The sequence below is a fragment of the Phoca vitulina genome, unplaced genomic scaffold (genome assembly GCF_004348235.1).
Source record: "Phoca vitulina isolate PV1807 unplaced genomic scaffold, GSC_HSeal_1.0 scaffold45, whole genome shotgun sequence".
Classification (NCBI taxonomy): domain Eukaryota; kingdom Metazoa; phylum Chordata; class Mammalia; order Carnivora; family Phocidae; genus Phoca; species Phoca vitulina.
The window spans coordinates 146,947-172,004 of NW_022589748.1; the positions used below are offsets into that span (position 1 = coordinate 146,947).

The 25,058-nt window shown below is 47.9% G+C and overlaps 1 protein-coding gene and 1 long non-coding RNA gene across 4 annotated transcripts in view; one reads left to right on the top strand and one right to left on the bottom strand.

Moving 5' to 3' along the window:
* AZGP1 (alpha-2-glycoprotein 1, zinc-binding) overlaps positions 1-25,058 on the top strand; it is a 66,873-nt gene that overhangs the window by 24,261 nt on the left and 17,554 nt on the right. Inside the window, exons 1-4 of one of the 3 annotated variants that reach the window (XM_032430816.1) lie at positions 11,957-12,071; positions 13,852-14,112; positions 16,099-16,374; positions 16,996-17,327. In XM_032430816.1, coding sequence (XP_032286707.1) covers positions 11,996-12,071; positions 13,852-14,112; positions 16,099-16,374; positions 16,996-17,321 — 939 coding nt within the window. In that variant the 5' untranslated portion in view covers positions 11,957-11,995 and the 3' untranslated portion in view covers positions 17,322-17,327. Of the gene's footprint in view, positions 1-11,956; positions 12,072-13,851; positions 14,113-16,098; positions 16,375-16,995; positions 17,328-25,058 lie in introns of those variants that run through there. The other 2 variants (XR_004302556.1, XR_004302555.1) reach the window with 2 other exon arrangements.
* Positions 13,197-17,245, bottom strand: LOC116648683. Its single transcript, XR_004302557.1, has 3 exons — positions 17,166-17,245; positions 14,607-14,688; positions 13,197-13,440 (listed from the first exon to the last, which is right to left on the bottom strand). It is a non-coding gene; the product is annotated as an uncharacterized LOC116648683 (long non-coding RNA).

Consider the following 25,058-nt stretch of genomic DNA (forward strand, 5'->3'; position numbering starts at 1 on the left):
TGATTCTGTTCCATTGATCGATGTGTGTGTTTTTAATGCCAGTTCTATACTCTTTTGATTACTATAAGCATTGTAATATGGCGTGAAATCAGGAAGTGTGAGGCCTCAAGCTTTGTTCTTTCTCAAGATTGCTTTGGCTGTTTGGGGGTCTTTTGTGGTTCCATACAAATCATAGCTTTGCTTTTTCTATTTCTATGAAAAATGCTGTTAGAATTTTGATAGGGATTACATTGAATCTATAGATGGTTTTGGGTAGTATGGGCATTTTAACAATATTAACTCTCCCAATCCATGAACATGGAGTATATTTCCAGTTATTCATGTTTTCGGTTTCACTTATCGAAGTCTTATAGTTTTTTATATATAGATCTTTCAGTTCCTTGGTTAAATTTACTTATAAGTATCTTATTGTTTTTTATGCTGTTATAAATGGAATTGTTTATTTCTTTTTCATCTAGTTCATTGTTAATATATAGAAACACAACTAATTTTTGTATGTTGATTTTGTATCCTACAACTTTACTGAACTTGTTGATTAGTTCTAACAGGTTTTTGGTGGTCTTTAGGCTTTTCTATACACAGGATCATGTCATCAGCAAATAGAAACAGTTTTACTTCCACCTTTCCGTTTGGATGCCTTTTATTTCTTTTTCTTGCCTAATTTCTCTGACTAGGATTTCCACTACTGTGCTGAATAGGAGTGGTGATACGGGCATCTTTTTCTTGTTTCCAGTCTTAGAGGGAAAGCATTCAACCCTATCACTGTTGAGTATGATGTTAGCCAAGAGTTTATCATATATGGCCTTTATTATGTTGAGATGTGTTCCTTCTATACCCAATTTGTTGAGAGTTTTTGTCATGCAAGGACCTTGAATTTTGTCTAATGTTTTTTCTGTATCTGTTAAGATGATCATATGATTTTTGTCTTCCATTCTATTAATGCAATTGTATCACATTTATTGGTTTGTATATGTTGCACCAACCTTGCATCCCAGGGATAAATCCCATTTGGTCATGGTATATAATCCTTTTAATTTGCTGTTGAATTTGGTTTGCTAGTATTTTGTTGAGAATTTTTGCATTTATATTCATTAGGGACGTTGGTCTATAGTTTCTTTTCTTGTAATATCCTTATCTGGTTTTGGTATCAAGGTAATGCTAACCTTGTCGAATGAGTTTGGAAGTATTTCCTCCTTTTCTATTTTTTGGAAGAGGTTGAGAAGGACTGGCATTAATTTTTTTCATTTTTGGTAGAATTCACCCGTGAAGCCATCTGGGCCTAGACTCTATTATTGGGGGTTTTTTGGTCACTAATTCAATCTCCTTACTTACCATTGGTCTGTTCAGATTTTCTATTCATGATTCAGATTTGGTAGGTTGTATGTTTCTAGGAATTTATGCATTTCTCCTAGGTTGTCCAGTTTGTTGATGTATAATTGTTCATAATAGTCTCTTATGTTCCTTTGTATTTTTGTGGTATCAGTTATAATATCTCCTCTTTCATTCGTAATTTTATTTGAGTCCTCTCTTTTTTTCTTGGTAAGCCTAGCTAAAGGTTGTTAATTTGGTTTAGCTTTTCAAAAAAAAACGGCTCTTAGTTTCATTGATCTTTTCTATTGTGTTTCTGGTCTCTATTTCATTTACTTCTGCTCTGGAAGAGGCAGGATGGGAACTAAAGGTGGCTCTAGGGTCTGACTCTTCCCCCCTCTGCCAAACCGCTTCTCAAGGAGGAGCCACTGAGTTCGGTGCCTTTAGCACATCTTTGCTCACGGCATGTGATCATCTCCTTGGAAACCAAGAACTATGACCCCACATTCAGGGCTATGCAAATGGTCCAGCCAGAGTGACCAAAGTCCTTGTCTAAATGTCTGAAGTGGGCGTGGAAAGTGGGGAGGTGCACAGAGCCCGGGGAATAGGGACACTTTTCAAAGTTGGATGAATTTCTCCAGATTCCTCAATGGCTCCATTTATAAATGTCCTCAGTGCCCGGGTCAGTGTGGGTATCAGGGGAGGAGGCTAAGTTTGGTGCCAGGGGTTGGGGAGAGGGGGTTTTTGCCTAGTTATTTCTAAGCTTCTGACAAGACCCTAAAGTACCCAGACAAGCTTCTCTTTCACAATAAGTTTCTGAGGATTGGTGCCAGGAAAGAAGCCCCTGAGGGTAAAGAGAGTTCTCATCCCACTCCTTTATTCCACCAAACAGTGCCCTCTTTGTCTCTCCTCTTCCCACCAAATGAGACAAGCATCCTCCCACAGTTATATGTTGATGGAATGTGTCACGACCTGGAGCAGCAGTGTGCAGGGATCACCCAAGGGTAAGGAGTAGAAAGAAGCATGGAGGCCTGGCATCTCTGTATCCACTGTGATGGGAGGAGAAACATTTCTTCTCTCCCTCCCTCCTTTTCCACCTCTGGATGTATCTATCTGGTTTTGAGGAGAGTGAGAGATCACTAGGGACAAGGGTTGAGGAGGGGTCAGCAGATGGAAAGCATCAGAACAGAAGGAAAACTTCTGCCCAGAGAATTGAATACAGCAGGACTGCACCTGGGATACTGCCCGACCTGGAGAAAAGAGAGCTAAGCCAGTCTGGCACCCACCATCACATGAAAATCTGGAGGAAACAAAAATATAAACTAATAATTTCTTAAGATTAAAAATCTGTAACATTTACAAATAGTCAACAAATGCATTTCTCACCAGTATGGCAAGAATTCAACTTAGCAGCAACTATACTCAAAGAACTGGTGATACAGAGGCAGCATCCTGGTTTTTATTCCATGCTGATCCCATCTGGCTCATCACTAGCATTTCTAGAAAATTCTCCTTCCTGCACTTTGTACCATATAAAGGCAAGCTCTTGCCCATGCAAGCATGCAGTGCTGGGAGGCTGACAGGAAGGAAAGCCTGGAGACCAGAGCCCATGAGCAGCTGTTGATCCCAAAGACCAAGTTTTTCCTTCTTGACCTCCTGCTGCCCCACAGTGGGACTCACAGTTGACCCATACCTCAAAGTCCTCTCCACTTTGACAGGTCCTTACACTGTGACTTTCTTTACACAAGATATTCCAGATCTAGTGAAGTCTTCCCCAGGTTTTAGGTCACTGCCCGCCCCCCAACAATCAGACCTTTATCCATGATTATAAAGGCAGAAAGCCCCTGGGGCCCTAGAGCCAGATAGTGGGGATGGAGGATGGGAGGAAAGCCAAGTTCGTAAGACCAGAAGGGACATCTTTGAAAGACATCATGGCCTATTCCAAGAACAGAGAGTGCTAGTAGACTGAGTGCTATGCTGTTTTCACAAGCTCAAGGGGCAATCCCTAGTAGGCATGAAAACGGGAGTTAGCGGGAAAGAAATATCAGAGCCCTGATGATTGACAAGAGGCACAAGTAGAAACGTGCAGACACTCTGCACCCCTCACCCCACAATGCATCTCCTTTCCTCCTTCCCTATCTTATTCCCATCCTCACCTCCAGGCCTCAGCTCTCACACGGGAAGTGATGTCAGAGTCAGCACTTATCCAGCTACATCTAGCCACACGCCTTACCCATCTGAGGCTGATCCCACTTTAGAAAGCATCAGACTAACCCCTGCCCAGGATTAGTGGGTAGAAAATGAGCTGACTTTGGGGTCATTCTGACCAGGGTTCATGTGGGGGCTCCGCTAGTCACTAGATATTTCACAGTGGCTTAATCAAGTGACTTAATCATCTGGGCTACTTTGCATCAACAACTCCTCTCATGGTTATTGTGAGAATTCCAATTTTAAAAACTAGCCTATGTAAGGTGCATGTGGCCAAGGGATGGCGTGTCTCTTGATCCACCCTGTTCCCCCATTGCCAAGGACATTGCTCCGCATTTAGAACTTTCTCAGTAAACACGGTCCAGAGTTCATAGTCCATTCAGAATTTTCCCTTAATCAGTTCCTTTCCATTGACTGTTACAGCCACATGGGACCCTAAGGATCCTCCAGGCCATTTTACATAAGAGGAAACAGACTCAGAATACATAATTTCTGTGCATCATTCAGACTGCAAGATGTAAAGCAAGACAAAGGGGCCAGTTCCTCAGACCCCATAAATTGTTGATATGAAGGCACAAAATTAGGGACAAAGAGTGGGATTAGAGAACAAAATGCCCCAAAAGCTGCAGAGAATCTCCAGGAGGACAAATCAGGAAAAGAACCTGGACCATGTCTCCTAAGTAGGAATGATTAAGGCACAGAGGACTGGGAAGGACGTTGCCTGGAACAGAAAAGTTGAGTTCAGAAGTCATTAGTAACAGAGGTGATGGATAAAGAGAGGAAGACGGGGACACTGGGTGATTATAATAGATGGCATTTATCAAGCAAGTACTATGTACCAGGTACCTGTGATCTTTTTTAATTCTCATCAAAAAACACCTCTGTGATAAAGCTATTACTATAATATCCATTTTAGCAATGAGGAAATTGAAGCACAGATTTGCTGAAGGTCACAAATTCAGCAGGTGGTGATGGAGTTGGAGGTCAAACCTATACATGCTGTCTGTGAAACCTGGGTCATTAACCAAAACTTTCACCATATTAGGAGTTACTTCTGAATAATCAGAAGGAGCGGAGAGACAGCCCTACGTAGGGATTATATTGACCCCAGAGAGTGGCTGTTCAGGGAGGATAGAATAATGGAGCATTATTGAAAATGGGTAGGGGTGATGAGGACCTCTGGAACTTAAGGAGGGATAGTAAAAGAATAAAGGAGCAGACATAATCACTCTACAACCCACAACTGGACAGTCGAATTCTTAAGTTGAATGGAAAGAAAAATTGCAAATAATATAAAGATTAAAAATAATTTTTATTTGGTTTTGGAATACCTACAAACGTTGTTGCGTCTGGTTCCCTCAATATTCACAAGATATCCAAGGAAATAAATTCTGTTCAACTGACTCAGGAGTGTCTGCAGATCTGACTTCTCTCTCCCAGCCTACCGATAAGCTCCCTCTTGTGGCAAATGGGATATTAACTCTAAGACTCAAGAAACACCCATCCAAGGGGAAATGTCTGGCTTGGACCTTACCGAAGTGAGGGCATTAGGTGTACGGGTCCGCCACAGCTCCAGGAGGCCAGCAGTAAGGGCTGGATCATCCTGTTTGCCCTGCAGTGGTAGACCGGCTTTCCCAAAATTGCGCCAGCATATCAATGCAAGAGGGGCCTTCTGTGCTCAACGCCCCTCCACCAAGACTGGAGCACACAGGTGGGTTGATCACCTTGGCACACAAAATCCCCTCTGTCAGTGGGGATCCAAATGCAGACAGGAGGGGCATGGGACCATCCCCTGAGACAGTTGCTTGTCAGAGTTTGGAATTTAACCCTACTTGAGCCCACAAGTTAACCTGTTACTGTTTCGTGGACGCTGACAGAAGACAGGAGAGCTCTGGGACACAGACAAAGGACCTTTGGTCATGGCACAGCAAGCAGCATGAGCATCGTGTTGGCCAGGGTTACCCCGTGCCCCTAAATCCCAGACAGTAACTCTAAAGGATCCAAGTAGATGTTCTATAAGCAGTAGGCTTGTGGTACAGTCAAGGAACACTGACCTTGAGGAATGCATGTTTTTCTAGTGAGCAGTCATGAGTCTGATCTTTTTCCAAAGGTCATCTCTTAAGGTTGCTCACTGCAAACACTATCCTGAGAAATGGCCCGGGTAAAGATCACATAAGGCTTGGCATTCTTGCCATGCCCAGTAAGAACATGCAGGAAGCTGAAGAAGCTCAAGGCCCATGGCAGATTGCCCTGCCCAACAGCACCCCTGACCACTCCCCTACCTCTGTGCTGGGTTAACCAGTTGTCCATGTGAGCTCTGCAACTCACAAGATGATTGCTCCTACTGGTGAGGCAGGATTGAATCCAAAAGGTGCTAACACACTGATCTTTGGTGACTCTCTGCATGGGTTGAGACAAGATTAATATGATTTGTGAGGAGTTTGCCATTGAATAAGAACATAGAAAGGTAATGAATTTAGCTCCATTGGAAACAAAAGGTTGTGTGGAAAAGTAAAATAATTATAGTTGACTGCATAGCAGAGCTGTAAAGTTATTACATAGTCATAATAATGGAAACAATGAAAATAGATCTGACCTAAGTTCTCATATATAATATTTATATTAGGAAGATGGGTGATGGGAGATGGAAGTGTGTGATGGAGGCTGCCAAAGGGAAGAAAATAAATCCTCTCTTCCAGGATATCTATATAATGCCTAACACTGAAATATCAAGAAAGCATTTTATTCAGAGACATGGAGGTAAACATCTCCAAAATAACCAGCCAAAGTTTAAGCAAATCACTGCATAAAAAATGAAGAAAAATATTTTGGAAACCATATTACTTTTCATAAATTAGGCATTGAAAAAATACTTATCTTGGGGCACCTGGGTAAGTCAGTCATCTTATTAAGTGTCCAACTCTTGATTTTGGTTCAGGTCACAATCTCAGGGTTGTGAGATCCATCCTCATGTTAGGGTCTGCAATGGGCATAGAGTCTGCTTAAGATTCTCTCTCTCCCGGGGCGCCTGGGTGGCTCAGTCGTTAAGCGTCTGCCTTCGGCTCAGGTCATCATCCCGGGGTCCTGGGATCGAGCCCCACGTCGGGCTCCCTGCTCAGTGGGAAGCCTGCTTCTCCCTCTCCCACTCCCCCTGCTTGTGTTCCCTCTCTCGCTGTGTCTCTCTCTGTCAAATAAATAAATAAAATCTTTAAAAAAAAAAGATTCTCTCTCTCCCTCTCCTTCTGCTCCTCCCCCTCCCTTTCTAAAAAGGAAGGAAGGAAGGAAAAAAGAAAGAAAAGAAAGAAAGAAAGAAAAGAAAAAAAGAAAAAGAAAGAAAGAAAGAGAAAAAAGAAAGAAAGAAAGAAAGAAACTTCCTGTCTCACTGGAAAATGGTTAAGGGAAAAGGGAGGAACTGCAGAAAGATCCTGTAATTGGAAGTAACAGTGTAGAAAATATCTTTTTAAAGATTTTATTTCTAAGTCATCTCTACACCCAATGTGGGGCTCAAACTTACAACCCTGAGATCAAGAGTCGCATGCTCTACTGACTGAGCCAGCCAGGCGCCCCTGGAAATTTATTTTATTTTATTACTTTTTAAAGATTGATTGATTGATTGATTGATTGATTTAAGAGAGAGAGGGAGGGAGGGAGAGAGAGAGAATCTGAATCAGACTCTGAGCTAAAGCGCAGAGCCCAACGCAGGACTCAATCTCACGACCCTGAGATCATGATCTGAGCCGAAACCAAGAGTTGGATGCTCAACTGATTGAACCATCCAGGCGCCCCTGGAAATTTATTTTAAACAAAAAAATTGACTGAACCCTCAACTGCTTTTATGGCTTTATAGGATAAAATCAATAATAAAAAATTTTTAGAAACACAACAGAGATGGAAACGATGCCGTGAACAAAGCAGGAAATGAGGCCAGACTAGCTGGCTGTGCGGGGGGGGGGGGGGGGGGGGGGGGACGTGGGGGTGTGGCTGGGGGGGGGGGGGGGGGGGTGGGTGGGGGGGGGGGCAACATTCAGGGTCTTGCACCTTCTGGGGAATATTGGGTTGAGAGCTCTAGAGTAAAAACAAAGAAAAAAAGCAGGGTGGTGTTCTGGAGATATGCCTACCACAATGGACATATTCATCAAATTCAACAAAGAAATCCCAGCCTGAGTGCTCCTGGACCCTGTAGCCCTTGGCACCAATCAGAAGTGGGAATCAGAGAACATCCCAGTGAAGTGTCTGGGGCCTGCCTGGAGGAGGAGTGCCCTGACATGCTCAGAGGGATCACCTACTACCTGGACTAAGTCCAGTGCTTCCTATGTTCTACTCACCAGCAATGAGCAAGAGAAGGGCCAAGGAACCTTGAGAAGAGGAGACATGGCAGGTTGAAGACCCAGTGGAAGAGAAAGAGGGCTTAGAAGTATGGAATGGTGTTCCTCAGAATCCTACTTAACCCACTAAAAATAATTCTCAAAAGCTCTGGGTTCAGGATGAGAATAAGAACAGGGAGGGACATTGCCGGCTCACTCCTGAGCCTCAAGGAAGGTGCCTAAGTTCAGATTCTTCCCTTATCTTGAGCTTCCTAGGGAGAAACTGGCCTGGGTAAGCCCCATGGACTTTTGCTTCTCTCTCTCATTCGTAGTTTTTCTCATGCCGAATTGGGTGCACAATATCTGAAAATACTGTCTTTGATACTTGGTCATGGAAGAAAACCCAAATAACTCAGAAGGAAATAATTCAGCCAGTGATATTTCAAAGAAACTTCTGGCCCCTTGAACAAATTTGAAAAACCACGTGACAGGAGAAGAATTTCAGATCAATAAGGAAACCCAAAGTCCACAGAACAAGCCAGGCTAAGGCAGACTGGAATGTGAGACCCCGCCCCACCAGGGCAGGAGAGATGGGTGGGGCAGGGGGAGGGAACCTCAGAAGATCCCAGGACTGGCCAGCTGTGGAGGAAGAGAAGAGGGACACTGAGCCACTCAGACATCCAGAGGAAACTTCCTGGAGAGATTGAGATTTCAGAGGAGGAAGTGAAGGCCAAGACAGCTGGCCAAGAAGAGATGAAAGATTGTTCCTGACCAGTTGGGCGTGAGATGGCTGAGGGGAGGGCCACAGGGGCCTGACAAGGGACATGACTGAGGGTGAGGCTGGGCTGTGGGCATCACCGGGCACACCAGGGAGGATAGAGGGCCCAGAGGACCAAATGTGGATCCTTCCACGAGCCCCTCCTGCCCGCCCAACAGAGAACCAGCAGCAGATTCTCCTTCAGGCAGGACCAAGTTCAAGTGCACTCTGAGAATGCCCCACCCCAGGAGGACCTCATTGCTACAAACTGTCTCCTTCTTGGCAATTTCTCAGTCACTTTGGAATTGCATATTGCTCTATATCGGGGGACCACTCTGCAAACAGCCCATCAGCCCCAAGGGTACATGGGAAGACCTGTGTTTCCATGTAATTGGCTTCCTCTGTATCCTCCGTATTTTATTTTATGCATCAAAAATTATCTTGAGGGCGCCTGGGTGGCTCGGTCGGTTAAGCGTCTTACTCTTGATTTCGGCTCAGGTCTTGATCTCGGCTCAGGTCTTGATCTCAGGGTCTTGAGTTCAAGTCCTGTGTTGGACTCCATGCTGGGTGTGGAGCCTACTTAAAACAAGAAAAAATTATCTTGAAAGAAAATAAATAAATTTTAAAATTAAAAAAATAAAAAGTATCTTGAGGATAACCAGCAAGGGAGGCGATGGCACAAAAGGCCAAGAACCACTGACCAAGAGGGATGACCACAGGCTGTGAGGGACAAGATGCAGGAGTGGGACGTGCCTCATTCGTTGGATGATACTGGATACTCGTTGGATTGGAGCCCTTCAGAACCTGATTCCAACCTCCCTTTTAAATTTATCATCCCACCTGCCCATCCCCTCAATCTTCATGAACCCAGTTTCCACCAAATTGGCCTTAATGACCCTCACATAGGTCTGGCACCATCTCTTTTTGTCTTTGCTCATGTATCCGTTGATGTATTTATGTAAGTGTTATTTTATTGTCTTCTCTCTGTCAAGCACTGGACTAAGCACTAGGGACAGAAAAATGAACATGACAGATACCATCCCTGTCCTTACAAAATTTGTCCTTTATCTGCCAACAGAAATTGGCATTTCTGGGGCACCTGGCTGGCTCAGTCAATGGAGCATGCAACTCTTGATTTCGGGGTTGTCTCCACACCCAGCATGGAGCCCAATGTGGGTCTTGAACTCACAACCCCAAGATCAAGACCTGAGCAGAGACCAAGAGTCAGACACTTAACTGACTGAGCCACCCAGGCATCCCTAAAAATAAAATTAAAAAAAATATATATAATATATATATACATATATTATATATACATATAAATATATGTATATAAAGAAATTGGCATTTTTTTAAACTTTTTTTTTTAAGATTTTATTTATTTGAGAGAGAAAGAATGAGACAGAGAGACAGCATGAGAGGGGGAGGGTCAGAGGGAGAGGCAGACTCCCTGCTGAGCAGGGAGCCTGATGTGGGACTCGATCCCGGGACTCCAGGATCATGACCTGAGCTGAAGGCAGTCGCTTAACCACCTGAGCCACCCAGGCACCCAGAAATTGGCATTTCTATCTCTGTTCCATGTCCTGTTCAACCACAGTATGTCCCATGCTGCCTTTTTCCTGACACCATTCCAGATTTGAATTCCTCCTCCGATAATTCCTTGTTGGCATCCATCATAGGAGATTGGCAGGAAACTCCTGACCACACTTGGTTTTTAGATTTCTTAGGTTTTCATAATTAGGTTACACAACCTAATTTTCTGTTGTTAGGTTCTAATCATTAATCAGTATTAGGTTTTCATCTGTTTCATCCTGGCAATTGCAAAAGACAAAAGATTCTTTCCACACTGTCACAGAAATTGCCTAATTTTTCAGGCTGTGCTTGAAGTCAGTAATTCCTGCTTCTGCGTTTACACTCTTTTTCTTTAGGCTCTCCAACACTTCTGGACTCCACATTCCCAGACTTGGGTCCCTGATTTCCTTAAGCCCTTCACACTGTCCTATGGTAGCAGCTGCTTTGGACCTAAAATTTTGCCTTCAATGAGCATTTCATCCTGGCGGACCACAAGAGATAACTCAGTCAGGTGTTGAACTCTCCACAGAGTAAAACCACAGCCTGCAAGAAAGTTCCCAAAACGTGTGTATCGTCTCTGCATTCAGCCCCAGTCTGGCCCTGTGATCAAGCCCGGTTACCCTCCCTCCATTTCCCTGTCCCAATTTCATTATCAGTCAGAATCTTCAGTTGCTGAAACAGAATCTAATTCTGACTTGAAGCAGAAAATAAACAGATTTATCGGTTAGCTGTCGGAATCAATGGAGAGACTGGAAAACCCCGCCTCAGAGTTAGGTAGGAGAAACACAGGGAAAAAATCACACCACTGAACAAGTCCTGTAAACACACACCGCTGCCGACAGTAGGGACCAACGACACCACCTCCCTGGACGCGGGGCACCCCCACAGCTTGCAGCCCCGCTGCTCCCAGGACATGGCGCCCAGAAAGGGCCGCCCGCTTTGTCGCCTTCTGGGCTTCACCGACACCTGCCTCCGCGGCCAGGGCGCCGGCGTCTGCTCGACCGAGCCCAAGCCGGGCGCACCTGTTCTGTTGCAAGGAGGTTGCCAAAAGGGGAATCGCGCTACTTCTGCCTCCAGGGTGGACAGGCCTGGATTCCCCAAGCATGGGAAGGGGTGCAGGGAGGCAGGGGCGCCTGGGTGGCTCCGTCGGGTGAGCGTCCAACTCTTGGTTTCAGCTCCGGTCGTGATCTCAGGGTCGTGCGATGGAGCCCCATGTCCGGCTCCTTCCTCTCCCGCTGCCCCTCCCCCACTCACGTAAGTGCGCGCGCGCTCGCTCTCAAATAAATAAATCAATCTTAAAAAAAAAAAAAAAGAAAAGAAAAGAAAGGGAGGGAGGCAGAGATGTGAATATCCTCCACGCAGAACTCCAGTGTGCTGGGTGAGAGAGAGAGAGAGAGGGTCCCACCCTAGCTGGGGTCTGCCATGTGCAGAGCTTTTCCAGAGGTGGTCTGACAACACCCCAACCCCCCCAGTGAGCCTAGGGTGATAGACTGGAAAGGCAACACACACCCCAGGCATCTGCCACTTAACACTCCCCCTTCCCTCCTCCCTCGTGCCCTGGCATTCTGTCACCTGGGGGATACACAGTCCCAGCCCGTCTTGGCTCTCAGTCTGCACACCGGCTGTGAGCTGGCTGAGTGCAACCTCTGCCCCGGGTGGCTTGTGCATCCTTTGCTGTCACTGTCAGAGGAGGAGCCTGTCCTGAGTGCTTATTGGCTGTGGAGTCACCTTTCCCAGGCTGGGCTCACAGCCCAACCATTCTCAGAACTACACCTGGCTTTATTTCCAAGTAGTCTGCTCTGAGCTCCATGACCCAGGGCAGTCCAGAATCTTCCGGTCAGGCAAAATGGGCACAGTGGTGTCTGTCCTGCTGTCCCTGCTACTCCTTCTGGGTCCTGCAGTCCCTCAGGAGACCCAAGCTGGTGAGTGAGGAAGCCAGGGTGGCTCTGGGGGACAGATGGGCTGGAGAAGGGCCTTCTAATGCAGCTGGGATTCCCAGATATACTGTGGGAGTGAGTGTCCAAAGCTGTCACCTAACTCAGCTCACAAACGTCGAGAAGCCTTGAGGGAGCCTCTGAACTCATGCTCAATGAGGCCTTGAGAATCAGAAGCTAAAACCCTTAGTTTACAAATGAGCAAAACTGAGACCAGAGAGGTGAAGTGACCTGGCGAGGGTCACACAGCCAGGACAAAGCAGGAGCCACACAGGTAGAACTTTCTGTCCCTTGCTTTCTTACAGTGGCTGGGTGAATCTGTCTGGTTCTCAGAGAAAGAGGGAACAACCCTAAGGGGCAGATGTGAAGGCAGTTTAACTGGACGGTTGTACAAGGAAAATGGTCCCCTCCCCCCACAGTCAGACCACAGTGCTACCCTGAGGGCAAGTTAGGGGGAAAGAAGCCAGCTGGAATCTGGGCAGCTCCAGAGTCCACACTAGGATAGGAAAATGAGGCTGTTTCTTGGCCACCAATTACATGAAGAAATGTAAGCTAAACTGTGCATGTCTGAAATGCGTTACATTTAAAAACTATGAGGATGCATGTTTTATTTTAAAATGTTAATCACATCCTACACCAAAATCTGTATTAGTCAGGGTTCTCCAGAGAAACAGAACAGACAAGATGTAAATACAGAAAAAGAGATTGATTTTAAGGAACTGGATGGCACAATTGAAATCTGCAGGCCGGAGACCCGGAGAAGAGTCAGTGTTGCCATCTTGAGTCCAAAGGCAGTGTGGAGGCAGAATTCATTCCTTCTTCTTTGGGGGACTGGGCTTTCTTGTGGCCTTCAACTGATTGGATGAGGCCCACCCACTGTGAAGGGTAATCTGCTTTACACGAGGTCTAAAGTTAATCACATTGAGAAACTAATTAGCAAGAATAATTTCAGTACTTGAACTAGGAATCATCCATAGAACCTCCAACATTATTAACCCCGATGTGAGTTATATCCTGAATTAATTGGAAATGTCCCCCCTCTCCAAGCCCCTGCCTTACACCAAAACGCAAGGTACAACCCTGGGAATTCTGAGATCCAGATCCTGGCCTTACCCTGTGCCAATCCATTCCAGGTCATCTCCTGAGTTTTCTGGTAAATTCTTCCTACACATTCGAATTCTATGTCTTAGATTAAGTTGTGCTCCAGTAACAAAGGTTTTAGTGGCTTAACCCAACAAGTGGTTTATTTCTTGCTTGTGTAAAGTGAATACAGATAAGGCAACATTCCTGTCTTCCCTGGGGTGACTCAGGAATCTGGGCTATTTGCATCTTCGGACTCCTGGTTTCATCCTGAGGTCTCCACAGTCATCACATAAATAAAAGAAAGACAGAACAAACCAGTTCATGGGGCCTCAGACCAGAAGAAAGACATCACTCCCACTCACATCCCCAGAATGCACATCACTCCCACTCACATCCCCAGAATGCAGTCGCATGATCCCAAAATACATACAAGGAGGCTGAGAAATATTACCTTCTTATGTGTCAAGAAGAAACAATGAAGTGAAAACACAGAATGGTGTCTGAAGTACCATACCCAGGATAGAGGTAGGGCCCTTTGCACTTGGGTGAGCCTCCAGAGTGGTGAGGCTGAGGGCTGGGGAGGACGAGGCCCAGTGGCCACAGCCCCCTTCTTGGCCCTCTGCTGCCCCACGTTGGGCATCCCTTGCATGGACCCCACACCTCAAAGTCTTCTCCTCTTTTTCAGGGCCTTACTCTCTGAGCTTCTTCTACACTGGGCTGTCCAAACCCAGGGACGGCTTCCCCAGCTTCCAGGCCACGGCCTACCTCAATGACCAGGATTTCTTTCACTATGACAGTGAAGATAGGAAGGCCATACCCTGGTACCCCTGGAGCCAGATGGAAGGAATAGAGGACTGGGAGAACGAGAGTGAACTTCAGAAGTCCAGGGAGGACATCTTCATGGTGACCCTGAAGGACATCATGGACTATTACAAGGATACAGAAGGTCAGTGGACCGTGGACTGCTGGGGTGGAGGGTCTTAGCTCAAGAGGCAGCCCTGCAGGGGTGAGTGGAAAGGGGTCAGCAGGATGGAAGTAATCCCCGTCCCGAAGGAGGAAGGGAGAGCAGGGTAGAAATACGCAGACACTCTGCATCCCCCCAACCCCACAGCGCATCCGCTCTCCTCCTGCCCCATCCCGTCCCATCCTCACTCCCAGGCCTCAGCTCTGACAGGAAGTGATGTCAGAGTCAGCTCTCCTCCCGGCATGCGTCACCTCTCAGCTGCCCAGCCCAACCTGTCTGAGGCTGATCCTACTTTAGAAGGCATCAGGCTCCCCTGCCCAGGGATGTTGGGAAGAGTGAGCTAACCCTGGGGTCCGTCAGACCTGGGTTCACATGGTGGCCCGGCCAGTCACTAGCTGTTTGACAATGAACATGTTCTTAATTATCTGGTCTGAATCTGTGAAATTGGAACCTTCAAAAGATTCCACAAAACTTACCTATGCAAATTCCATGAAAGTTAGAACATCGTCGGTCTTGATCTCCCCAATCGTCCCATCACCTGGGACAGCCACTAATAACCTGCTCAAATGAAATATATTGAATGATTGAGAGAAAATGCCTCACACAAACCGTGGCCCATACTGGGAGCTCAGTAGGGACTGAATTCAAAGCCACACACTGTTAGAGTTACATGGAATCCTGAAGACCCTCCTGTCTATAAGGAGCAGACTCGGGAGGGCTCATCTGGAATTGTGTTAGGAGGAGGAGGAGGACCCCCCACCCCCCCAACCCCCCATCCCCAACCCTGCGTCCCAAGTCAGCCAGTCACAGGCTGGTGAACTGTTGACGCTAAATCATCATAGGGTGAGTGTCGAAAGATGGGTTTCTGAGCACAAAAATGCCTAAGAAGCTACGTAGAATCTGAAAGTTTCCTATAGGAGGCCAGAGGTACGCAGACATCTGAAGGATAAGGAATGGGAAGCCCTGGTAAGGAAAAGGGCCCGCACTGTGCATCAGAAGTAGGAGAGGGTGAGGTACCCGGGTGCCTGGGAAGGACACCAGCAGACATCTGATGGGCTGGAATAAAAATGCTGAAGCAAGTAATTATGATAAAGAGGGTAAAGAGAGGAATGGAGGGTGTGAGAATAACATTTCCTGAGCACCTACTACGTGCCAGGCACAGGCGTGAAGACTGGGAACGCTCACAGCAACGCTCTAAAGCAGCACTGTGGCCGTTGCTGTTTCCAAGCCGAGAAGACCAAAGCACAGGGAGGGTAAACGCTCAAGTTCACGCCAGGTCGGGGTGGAGAGAGATCTGCCGTTTGCGCCCAGGGAGCTTGAGATCAGAGCCTGGGCCCACAGCGCTCATCAGTATCGGGTCCACGCCAGTCGTGTCCCCCTCCCAGAGGAGGCCAGGTTCCAAGACTTGTTGCTCACTCGGCTGAGAGGGGGCTTCAGAGATTCGTAATGAAGATCTTAGGCCCCAGAATAGAGGGGAGCCGTGATCACATCATGTTTACTCAAGCGGTAACATCAGCTCCACTTAGAACAGCGAGAAAAAGGAGAGATTTGGTAATCTGTATGAAACTCCGAATAATTTCTATTTAACTTGGAGATGGCACTTCAGTGTGGTTCTGTCAGGTTCCTAAGAACTCCCAGGGTATTCGAAGTTCACTAGATGAGATGATGCCGGAGGGTGGGGGGCAGGAAGCTGGGAGCACGGTGCATGGTCCGTAATCCCTGACCCTCCCCAGCCGGGAAGGATGCATCGCAGCTCAGACGGGCCTAAAACACCAAACCAAAGCACCTTTCCCTCTTCTGCTGTATGTGTGACTCATAACCCATTTGCCAAGATAAAGGGACCACATGCTTAGATTTCCAAAACCTCGCTTCCTGTTGTTTCTGCAAACTGTGTAGGAGTCGAAGTTATTAAAACGGAGTCGATGCCAGGCTTGACCGACTTCCCCGGGGGGCCCGGGGCGGGTGCAGGGACTCACACCTTTCAGGGAACGTTTGGCTGTGAGCTCCGGAATAACAAAAGCAGTGGAGCATTCTGGAGGTACGCCTATGATGGAAAGAACTTCATCGAGTTCAACAAAGAAATCCCAGCCTGGGTCCCCCAGGACCCAGCAGCTCTGAACACCAAGCAGAAGTGGGAGGCGGAAAAGGTCTACGTGCTGCGGGCCAAGGCCTATCTGGAGGAGGAGTGCCCAGCAATGCTGCGGAGTTACCTACAGTACAGCAAGATCCACCTGGACCGACAAGGTACCCCCCGCTTCCTAGGTCCTGCTCCCCCCGTGCTGAGCTGAGAAAGACCAAGGTGGTCTCAGGCTGGGAGCCCGGGGAGCATCTCAGGCCCAGGTGGTGTCTCTCGGATGATGCCTCCCAGCTGGGCAGTGGATGAAGGCAGGTGTGGGAAATGCCTGCCTGTCAGAGCCTGGTTGTCACAAGCTGAGACTTCGGTTTGGGAAACAGTGAGAACGAGGGTCCTGTGGGACAGAGCAGGCATGGGTCTGACGGAGAGAGCCACAGGCAGAATTAAGGCACGGAGCTGAGACTGGGGGAGGAGGGAGCCCCAAAGCTCACTCAGAAGTTTGGGAAAAAATAGAAAAATGTATGGGGGGGTAGTCACAATTTCTTGCCATCAGATGTCAATATACGGTGGAGGGACGGGGAGCCCGAGGGCTGTTGTGGTCATTCCACGATCCAACGGGGAGGCTCCTGGGAACCCTCGGCCTTGCCTGATCTTCGCAAAGGTTCCCTGGGGAGGCAGACACAGAGCTTGGAGTTCTGCTCATCACTGACACCCAGAGAGCGGGAGGGAAGGGACGTGAGCGGGAGCCATCGAGGGCAGACCCTCGATGTCCACGCTCTGTCCCTTCGCAGATCCCCCCACCGTGTCCATCACCAGCCACTGGACCCCAACAGAAACTCAGACACTCAAGTGCCAAGCCGATGGCTTCTACCCACGAGAAATTGAACTGCACTGGATTCAGGGGGACGATACACAGGAGGCTGAGGGGGGAGATGTTGTTCCCAGCGGAAACAGCACTTACCGGTCCTGGGTGGTGATGTCAGTTTCCCCGCAGGACAGAGCCTCCCGCTCCGACTCCTACTCCTGCCGCGTGAAGCACAGCAGCCTGGCCCAGCCCCTCACTGTGCTGTGGGCGGGAGCGAGGGCTGAAGGCTCCGAGGGCACCCGGGGACAGTAGCCACCCCTCCTGCGGGACAGGAGAGACGAGCTCTAGAGGCCAGGGGTCAGGTGGTGGATTCAGGGACACAGAAGCCTAGAATGCCGGCCACGGAGCTGACTCACGGCTCAGTTGTCTTGCAAAACCCCATTAATCTAATCTGTGAATCAAATCAACAGTAATCACCTTGCCTAGCACACAATGTAGAAAAGTATTTTTTTAAACAGAGATGATATAAAAATGGGAGTAGATGTTACCCTTCATCCTGTGCTTCTAAGCCTTCAATTCATCTGAAATTCTTGGTATCCACTTAAAGCAACGTTTACAGGGCATCCTGCCCTGGGGGGTCCACTGTAGCGTGGCGTGGACCGTCTGGTCCCTTGCGCCTTGTTCAGGAGCCCACTGTGGATGTCTCCTCTGTTGTGAGGTCGTAGAACCTCTTTAATACAACCCACGCCTCTTCTGTGCCTCAGTTGCCCAGACCTGCCTCCTCCCAGTGAGCAGCCACCCTCCATTCCAGGTTCCCACACCTTCTGGTCTTGGAGCCGCCACAGACCCTAGCTCATCTGAGAGGCTTCCTCCCTCCAGGACGCACTCCCAGGAAAACAGGAATCAGATGTTCTTGGACTCCCTCCAAATTCACTTGAGTTTTTTTTTTTTAACCCAGTTACCCACCACCATCCACAGGTTTAAAAACCCCAAAAGACAGAACAGACCTCTCACCCCTGACCTTTCTATGAAGCTCATCTGTGTGACGCACGCTTCCTTCCCTTCCCAGCCCCAGCCTCCGAGCTGGGCTCCTTAAGGAAATCATCCCCCGCATTCAGTATACTGAGCTGACCCTTAGTCTTTCTTGAAAGCCTAAATTTGAAGGTTCTACTTGTCATTTTTGATACTTTGACCCAGTGTGGAAATCAAAGCTGAGAAATAGCTTCCTCAGTGTATGTGAAATCCACATTCCTCTCCTCTAGAACCAAAAAAAAAAAAAAAAAAAAAAAGTCCTGTTTGAACAGTATAGGCTGCAGAGGAAAACAATCCAAATAGTCACGATGGAAAAATATGGCCATGAACAAATAAAACCATGTGACAGGAGAAGGATTTCAGATCAATAAGGAAACCCAAAGTCCACAGGAACAAGCCAGGCTAAGGCAGACTGGAATGTGAGACCCCGCCCCACGACGGCAGGAGAGATGGGTTGGGGGTGGGCAGGGGGAGGGAACCTCAGGAGACCCCAGGACTGGCCAGCTGTGGGGGAAGGGGAGAGGGACACAGAGCCACTCAGACATCCAGAGAAACTTCCCGGAGAGATTGAGATTTCAGAGGAGGAAGTGAAGGCCAGGAAGAGATGAAAGATTGTTCCTGACCAGTCGGGCGTGAGATGGCTGAGGGGAGGGCCACAGGGGCCTGACAAGGGACATGACTGAGGGTGGGGCTGAGCTGTGGGCATCACCGGGCACAAGCACCTCCTGCCCACCCAACAGAGAACCAGGAGGTTCTCCTTCAGGCAGGACCAAGTTCAAGTGCACTCTGAGGATGCCCCACCCCAGGAGGACCTCATTGCCACAAACTGTCTCCTTGGCAATTCCTCAGTCACTTAGTACTATCTTGTCTCTCTCGAAAATTCCTCTGGGGATAGTTCACCAGCTAGACTGCAGGGATGGAGGGCTCGGATTTAGGCAGGAGATGCCAACAGGATATGGGACTTAACGGTAGTTGCTGTTAAGGTCCTCTCCAATTTTGGTTGAATGCTACTTTTCCAATCTGGCTTGTCACTAGAACTTATTCTGCTTATTGAAACAATACCCTCTGTCAAGGTTCAGCCCACATCTTACCTCCTCCCATGACCACTACCACGATCAGTAATTCCAACTTATATTCGTCCATGCTGAGATGTCTCTCAGAAATATCAGGGAAGATTTCCAGAAAGACATTGAGTGAAGCCAATGTCCATTCTATCTCAGCATCATCCCAGGCCATTCTCCTTTTTGTTCCTTTCCAAGTGAAAGGAAAGGAATCAACGATGGGAATATCTGGGGGAAGAGCATTTGGGGCAGAGGGGATAGCAAATGCCAAGTCCCCAGGGCAGGAACAATCGTGGTATTTGAAAGGCAGAATAATGACCAGTGGGCTGGAGTGTCATGAACACGGGGAGAGTCATAAGAGAGGATGTTGAAAAGGCAGGTAGCAGTCAGATTGTGCAAGGCATCGTTTGCCTTGGGAAGGAGTTTCTACTGCAAACGGCAACACCTGGTAGGTTCTAACCAAGATGGCAGTAGGATTTGCTTTAGGTTTTACTTTTTTTTTAAGATCTTATTTATTTATTTGAGAGAGAGAGAGCAGGGGCAGAGGGAGGGGGAGAAGCAGGCTCCCCTCTGAGCAGGGAGCCCAATGGTGCGGGACTTAATCCCAGGACCCCAAGATCATGACCTGAGCTGAGGTCAGAGACTTAACCGACTGAGCCACCCAGGCGCCCCTGCTTTAGGTTTTTATTTTATTTTATTTTATTTAAAGATTTTATTTATTTATTTGACAGAGAGAGAGATAGCGAGAGCAGGAACACAAGCGGGGGAGTGGGAGAGGGAGAAGCAGGCTTCCCGCCGAACAGGGAGCCCGATGTGGGACTCGATCCCAGGACCCTGGGATCATGACCTGAGCCGAAGGCAGACGCTTAACGACTGAGCCACCCAGGCACCCTGCTTTAGGTTTTTAAAACATCACTTTGGCTGCTGTGTGAGGAAGGGACAATGGTGACACAAGGGTGGAAACAAGGAGACCAGAAACAAGTCCCTGGAAGGACTCTGGACTGGAATCCTAGCAGCTGTGAAGGGAGCAAGCAGCCAGAGTTTAGGATATATTCTGGACATCAAGCCTACAGGACTTGGAGATGGACCGATGAGCCTTGAGTTTGCTGATGGGTTAGACAGGAGCTGTGGGGGAGAGTGGTGACTCAAATTCGGATCCCAAGCCTTGGATCTGAGTCACTTCTGGCAGCACCCTCCCCCACAGGCTATGTCACACCCAGCCTCCAGCCTCAGCCCCTTTGATGGCTCTCACCCACCTGATCCCTACTGCTGGAGCACTTGCAAGCTTCCTGCTTCTCATCGGAGGAAACATTTTCAAGATGACCCACCTGGAATAGTAGAATAGTATTTCCAGTACTCCCAGTCCCTGCTCTGGTTCCCAGTGTAGCTCCCCCAACCCCCCAGAACCAGCCTCCAAAGCAATCTGTACTATTCCTTTCTGCGTCCTTCCTCGCTCTTACCGCTCAGACCTCTGTCTTCTCCCCCACTAGCTGGAGCTGCAAGCTAAGGTCCCAATTACGCCCCACGCTCGCATCCTCCCCTTACCTGGCCTGCCTGCACACCCTCGGATGAGCTTGTCCTTCCAGAAACCCCTCCCTAGCCCTCCAAACGCAGCTTCAGCGTGTCCTACGCGCCCCCTCGTGGTCGAAAGGCAAAGGTGCAGGCTGGTCGTATTCACGGGGGCGGGGTCTCCTCCCGCCAGAGTACCAGGAAATGCACACGCACCCCTGGAACCCAGGAAGCCAAGGTGGCTGGATTTATATCCCCGACCACAGCAGAGCTCCGGGAAGCAGAAATGCTTTCTACCTGGGAGGTGAAAAACTGTTATCGATCATTCTAAACTAAGAGCTGACAGAGAGAGGAAAAGATCCAACTGAAACGCTTCCGTGAAGCCCCCTTGGACCGGATCCTCCAGCCCGTGGCTGCCCCAGAGTTTATTTGCTCCCTTCTTCAGTCCTGACCCGATACTCCTCGCTCTCACCTGCTCTGGTTCAAGGGCTTGCGTTCGGCTTTGAACTTCAAACCCCAGTGCCTACTTCAGGCAAAACAGTAAACTAGTGACAGAAGGAGACCTCCTTAACCAATGTGGCATTTAGGAATGCCCCTCAGGGGCGCCTGGGTGGCTCAGTCGGTTAAGCGTCTGCCTTCGGCTCAGGTCATGATCCCAGGGTCCTGGGATCGAGTCCCGCATCGGGCTCCCTGCTCGGCAGGGGGCCTGCTTCTCCCTCTGTCCCTCCCCCTGCTTGTGCTCTCTTTCTCTCTCTCTCCCCCTGACAAATAAATAAATAAATAAAATCTTTAAAAAAAAAAAAAAAAGGAATGCCCCTCAGCTGCAAGGAATAGCATACTTGACTGCAGATGGTTCATACAACAAACGAGGGATTTTTCTCAGCTCCGGGCCAGCGTCTGTATGGGTTTTTTGTCTCCCCCTACTGGTCACAAAAATAATTGCAGCAGGTGTCAGGAAGGCGTCCTCAACAATTTCAGCTCAAAGCCCGGAAGCATGGCCCTAAGATAATGACCAAAACCCCTCCCCACCCCACCCCCCGCTACTCACCCCACCACAGTTCCTGCCTTTGTTCACGGAGGGAAACCTTCCTAGGAAGACACACCCACCCACCCCTTCCGACTTCAATTTACATCTCACTGCCCAAAGCCAGTTTCCGAATACATGTCACAGGCTGGGTCCCTTTCGTGAGATTAAGAGTTTTCTGTCAATTCTTGTCAAAATCAGAGCGCATTTTTTAGCACGCAAGAAGGAGGGAGATTATTTGGGGGTAAGCAGCCAACAGTTTCTGTTACATTTGAAAAAAATATGATATAATGTTAAAAAAAGAAAACAGTTACCTCACTTAATGAAACATTAGCATATTCCCATTAAGGTCAGGAATAAAACCAGAATCTCTATTTCCACAATTATTCAATATTTTTCTGGCACTTCTAAGTTAATTCCTTAAGACAAGAGGAAATGAGAAGTTCAAATACTAACAATCATGAAATGTATTGACACTTATTAGCAGATGCTCTGCCTTCCTACCTAGAAAACTCAAGAAAATCAATGGCCAATTCCCTGAAATAAGTCAAAGAGTTCAGAAATGTGGGTGACAAGCAAATATACAAGATCAATAGATTGCCTATATACCAACAACAAATAGTTGGGAAATATTAAAGAAAAAAGGAAACTCAATCACAATTGCTTTAAAAGGAATAAAAATAGAATACCCAGGAATGACTGGATGTTTTCCTCGGGATTGATCAGGGTGCCCTGATTTATACAGGTTATTGTTTGCAATGGAGTTCCACACCTTTGGCCTTGAATCTGGTATTTGCCCCTTCTCTTTAGGAACCCAATGAAGGGCTCTCCCAGGCCTCCTGGCTCAAGCCCTCAGGCATATCCTGTCTCCTACTCAGACTTCCTCTCTACCCAAGCTATGTAAGGGGTCTGGAGAACCAAACACAGGCCAGGTTGCAGTGGCCTGAGAACAATGTGTCTTCGATATGGGAATAAATTCTTAATATAATACTAAACCCCCTCCAAAAATATATATATATACAAAATAGTGCACATGGGAGTTAGTATGGGTTACTGGCTAAGTAAGCAGTCTCTGGAATAAGATTGAATGGTTTTGACTGGAGGCTCTGCGGTTTATAACTGTGTGATCTCTCTACCTCAGTTTTCTTGTCTGTAAAATAATAGTAGTGCATACCCCAGAATGGGATGAGGGTTAAGTGAGCCAACACAGGGAACACTCTTTAGTGGCAGGTACGTAATAAACATTAAAAAATTATTAGCTACAGGGGTGTCTGGGTGGCTCAGTCGGTTAAACATCCAACTCTTTTTTTTTTTTTTTTTTTTTTTTTTTTTGATAGAGACACAGCGAGAGAGGGAACACAAGCAGGGGGAGTGGGAGAGGGAGAAGCAGGCTTCCCGCTGAGCAGGGAGCCCTGTGCAGGGCTCGATCCCAGGACCCTGGGATCATGACCTGAGCCGAAGGCAGACGCTTAACGACTGAGCCACCCAGGCGCCCCAAGCATCCAGCTCTTGATTTCAGCTCAGGTCATGATCTCAGGGTCGTGAGATCAAGCCCTACATTGGGCTCCAGGTGGAGCCTGCTTGGGATTCTCGCTCTCCCTCTCCTTCTGCCCACCCCCCACTCACTTGCACGTTCTCTCTCAAATAAATAAATAAATTTTAAAAAAAAATAATTAGCGGGCGCCTGGGTGGCTCAGTTGGTTAAGCGACTGCCTTCGGCTCAGGTCATGATCCTGGAGTCCCTGGATCGAGTCCCGCATCGGGCTCCCTGCTCAGCAGGGAGCCTGCTTCTCCCTCTGACCCTCCCCCCTCTCATGTGCTCTCTCTCTCATTCTCTCTGTCTCAAATAAATAAATAAAATCTTTAAAAAAAAAAAAAATAAAAAAAAATAATTAGCTATATTAAGTATTCTATCATGGTTATTGTTACTGAGAGAAAGGCCTTCTTAAGCCAGGTGCTGTTCAAAACTCATTAATTCATTTATTCCTCAAGACAACAGAAATGTTTTCCATGCAACTCCCAGGTGAGGCCCTTACAGGGAAGGGGTGAGCCCTCCTTCCCCCTTGGTCTTCCTCATCCTGCTCCTTGGGATTGGGTGTGGTGCCTGGAGCTCCATCTTGGACTGTGACATTGAGAACCACACCCTGGGGACAGCGGAGCAGAAAGCTGGAAGCAACCAGAGTGCCAGGTGCCTGCCGGTGGAGCCCCCAGCCCAGCCCTAAACCGCCTAAATCCAGACTTTACAAATGTGAGAAAAACAATCCTCTGTCTTGTTTCAGCCGCTCACATTTGGAGTCTCATTCACAACCATCAAACCTATTTCCTAACTGATAACAGCCTGCCACCAGGCAGTTTCTGCCATTTGAGACATTCCTGGGTGTAGTATTGAAATAAAAGCTCGGCCTTCTGAAATGCCCTTTCCTTAAACTGAGACAGGGCCAATTAGAAGGAGGTAAGAAGCCCAAAGCAAGGGGCACCTAGCTGGCTCGGTCGGTGGAGCATGCGGCTCTTGATCTCAGGGTTGTGAGTTCGAGCCCCACGTTGGGTGTGGAGCCTACTTTAAATAAATAAATAAGTTTTTTAAAAAGAAGAAGAAAGAAGCTCAAAGCAAAATGTTTCCCAGGTAGTAATGTTGCTTAGGGACCACCTAGGCAGACAATTTTCGTTAAACTAAAGCTGCCTGGCTGAGAGTGCCAAATCCTAACCACTAAACCACCAGGGAGCTAAAACTGCCTGGCTGGAAAATTAAATATTAATAGCTGTACGTTAATAGTTAAAAGGAAATTTGGGAGCATGAGGGTGACCCCAAAATAATTTCAATATACACACTGTTCTCTCTTCACTATGCCCCATTAACTTTGCCTTGCCTTCTCTCAGCCATCCGGTCCCACAGGTGCCTCCTAGGCTCACAACACCTGCTGAGGGAGCAGTCGGCTTCCCTGGACCCTTGAGCACCCAACCCTTACATGAGGATCTTAAAACACATTGGGCGTGTCAGTGTCAGATTTCCTTCTCAGGCTAAAGGGGCCCCTTTCAGGATTCCGAAAGACATTTCCTCGCTAGGTGGTAGGCTCAACGGCAGTTGCACCATACTGCCACGAGAGGGCACTATGTACTCATGCTAACGATTGGGAGAGGTTCAGCCGCTTTAAGAACGTGTAGGGCTGGCGGGAACCCTGGTTTGCTGATCCCTCTTATGAGGTCATCTCACTTCGTTTTCACACCTGTCCCCCAGCATTTCCACCTGAATGTCCTGAAGACCCCTCAGAATCCCAAGTTCAAATACCAGGACGATCTTCCCCCTCCACCCCATCCCCAGAGGAAACCAGAACAATTTCTCTCCTCCCCCTCCTCTCTCCCCCTCCCCCCCCCTTTCCCTCCTCCCCCTCCTCTCTCCCCCTCCTCCCCCTTTACCTCCTCCCC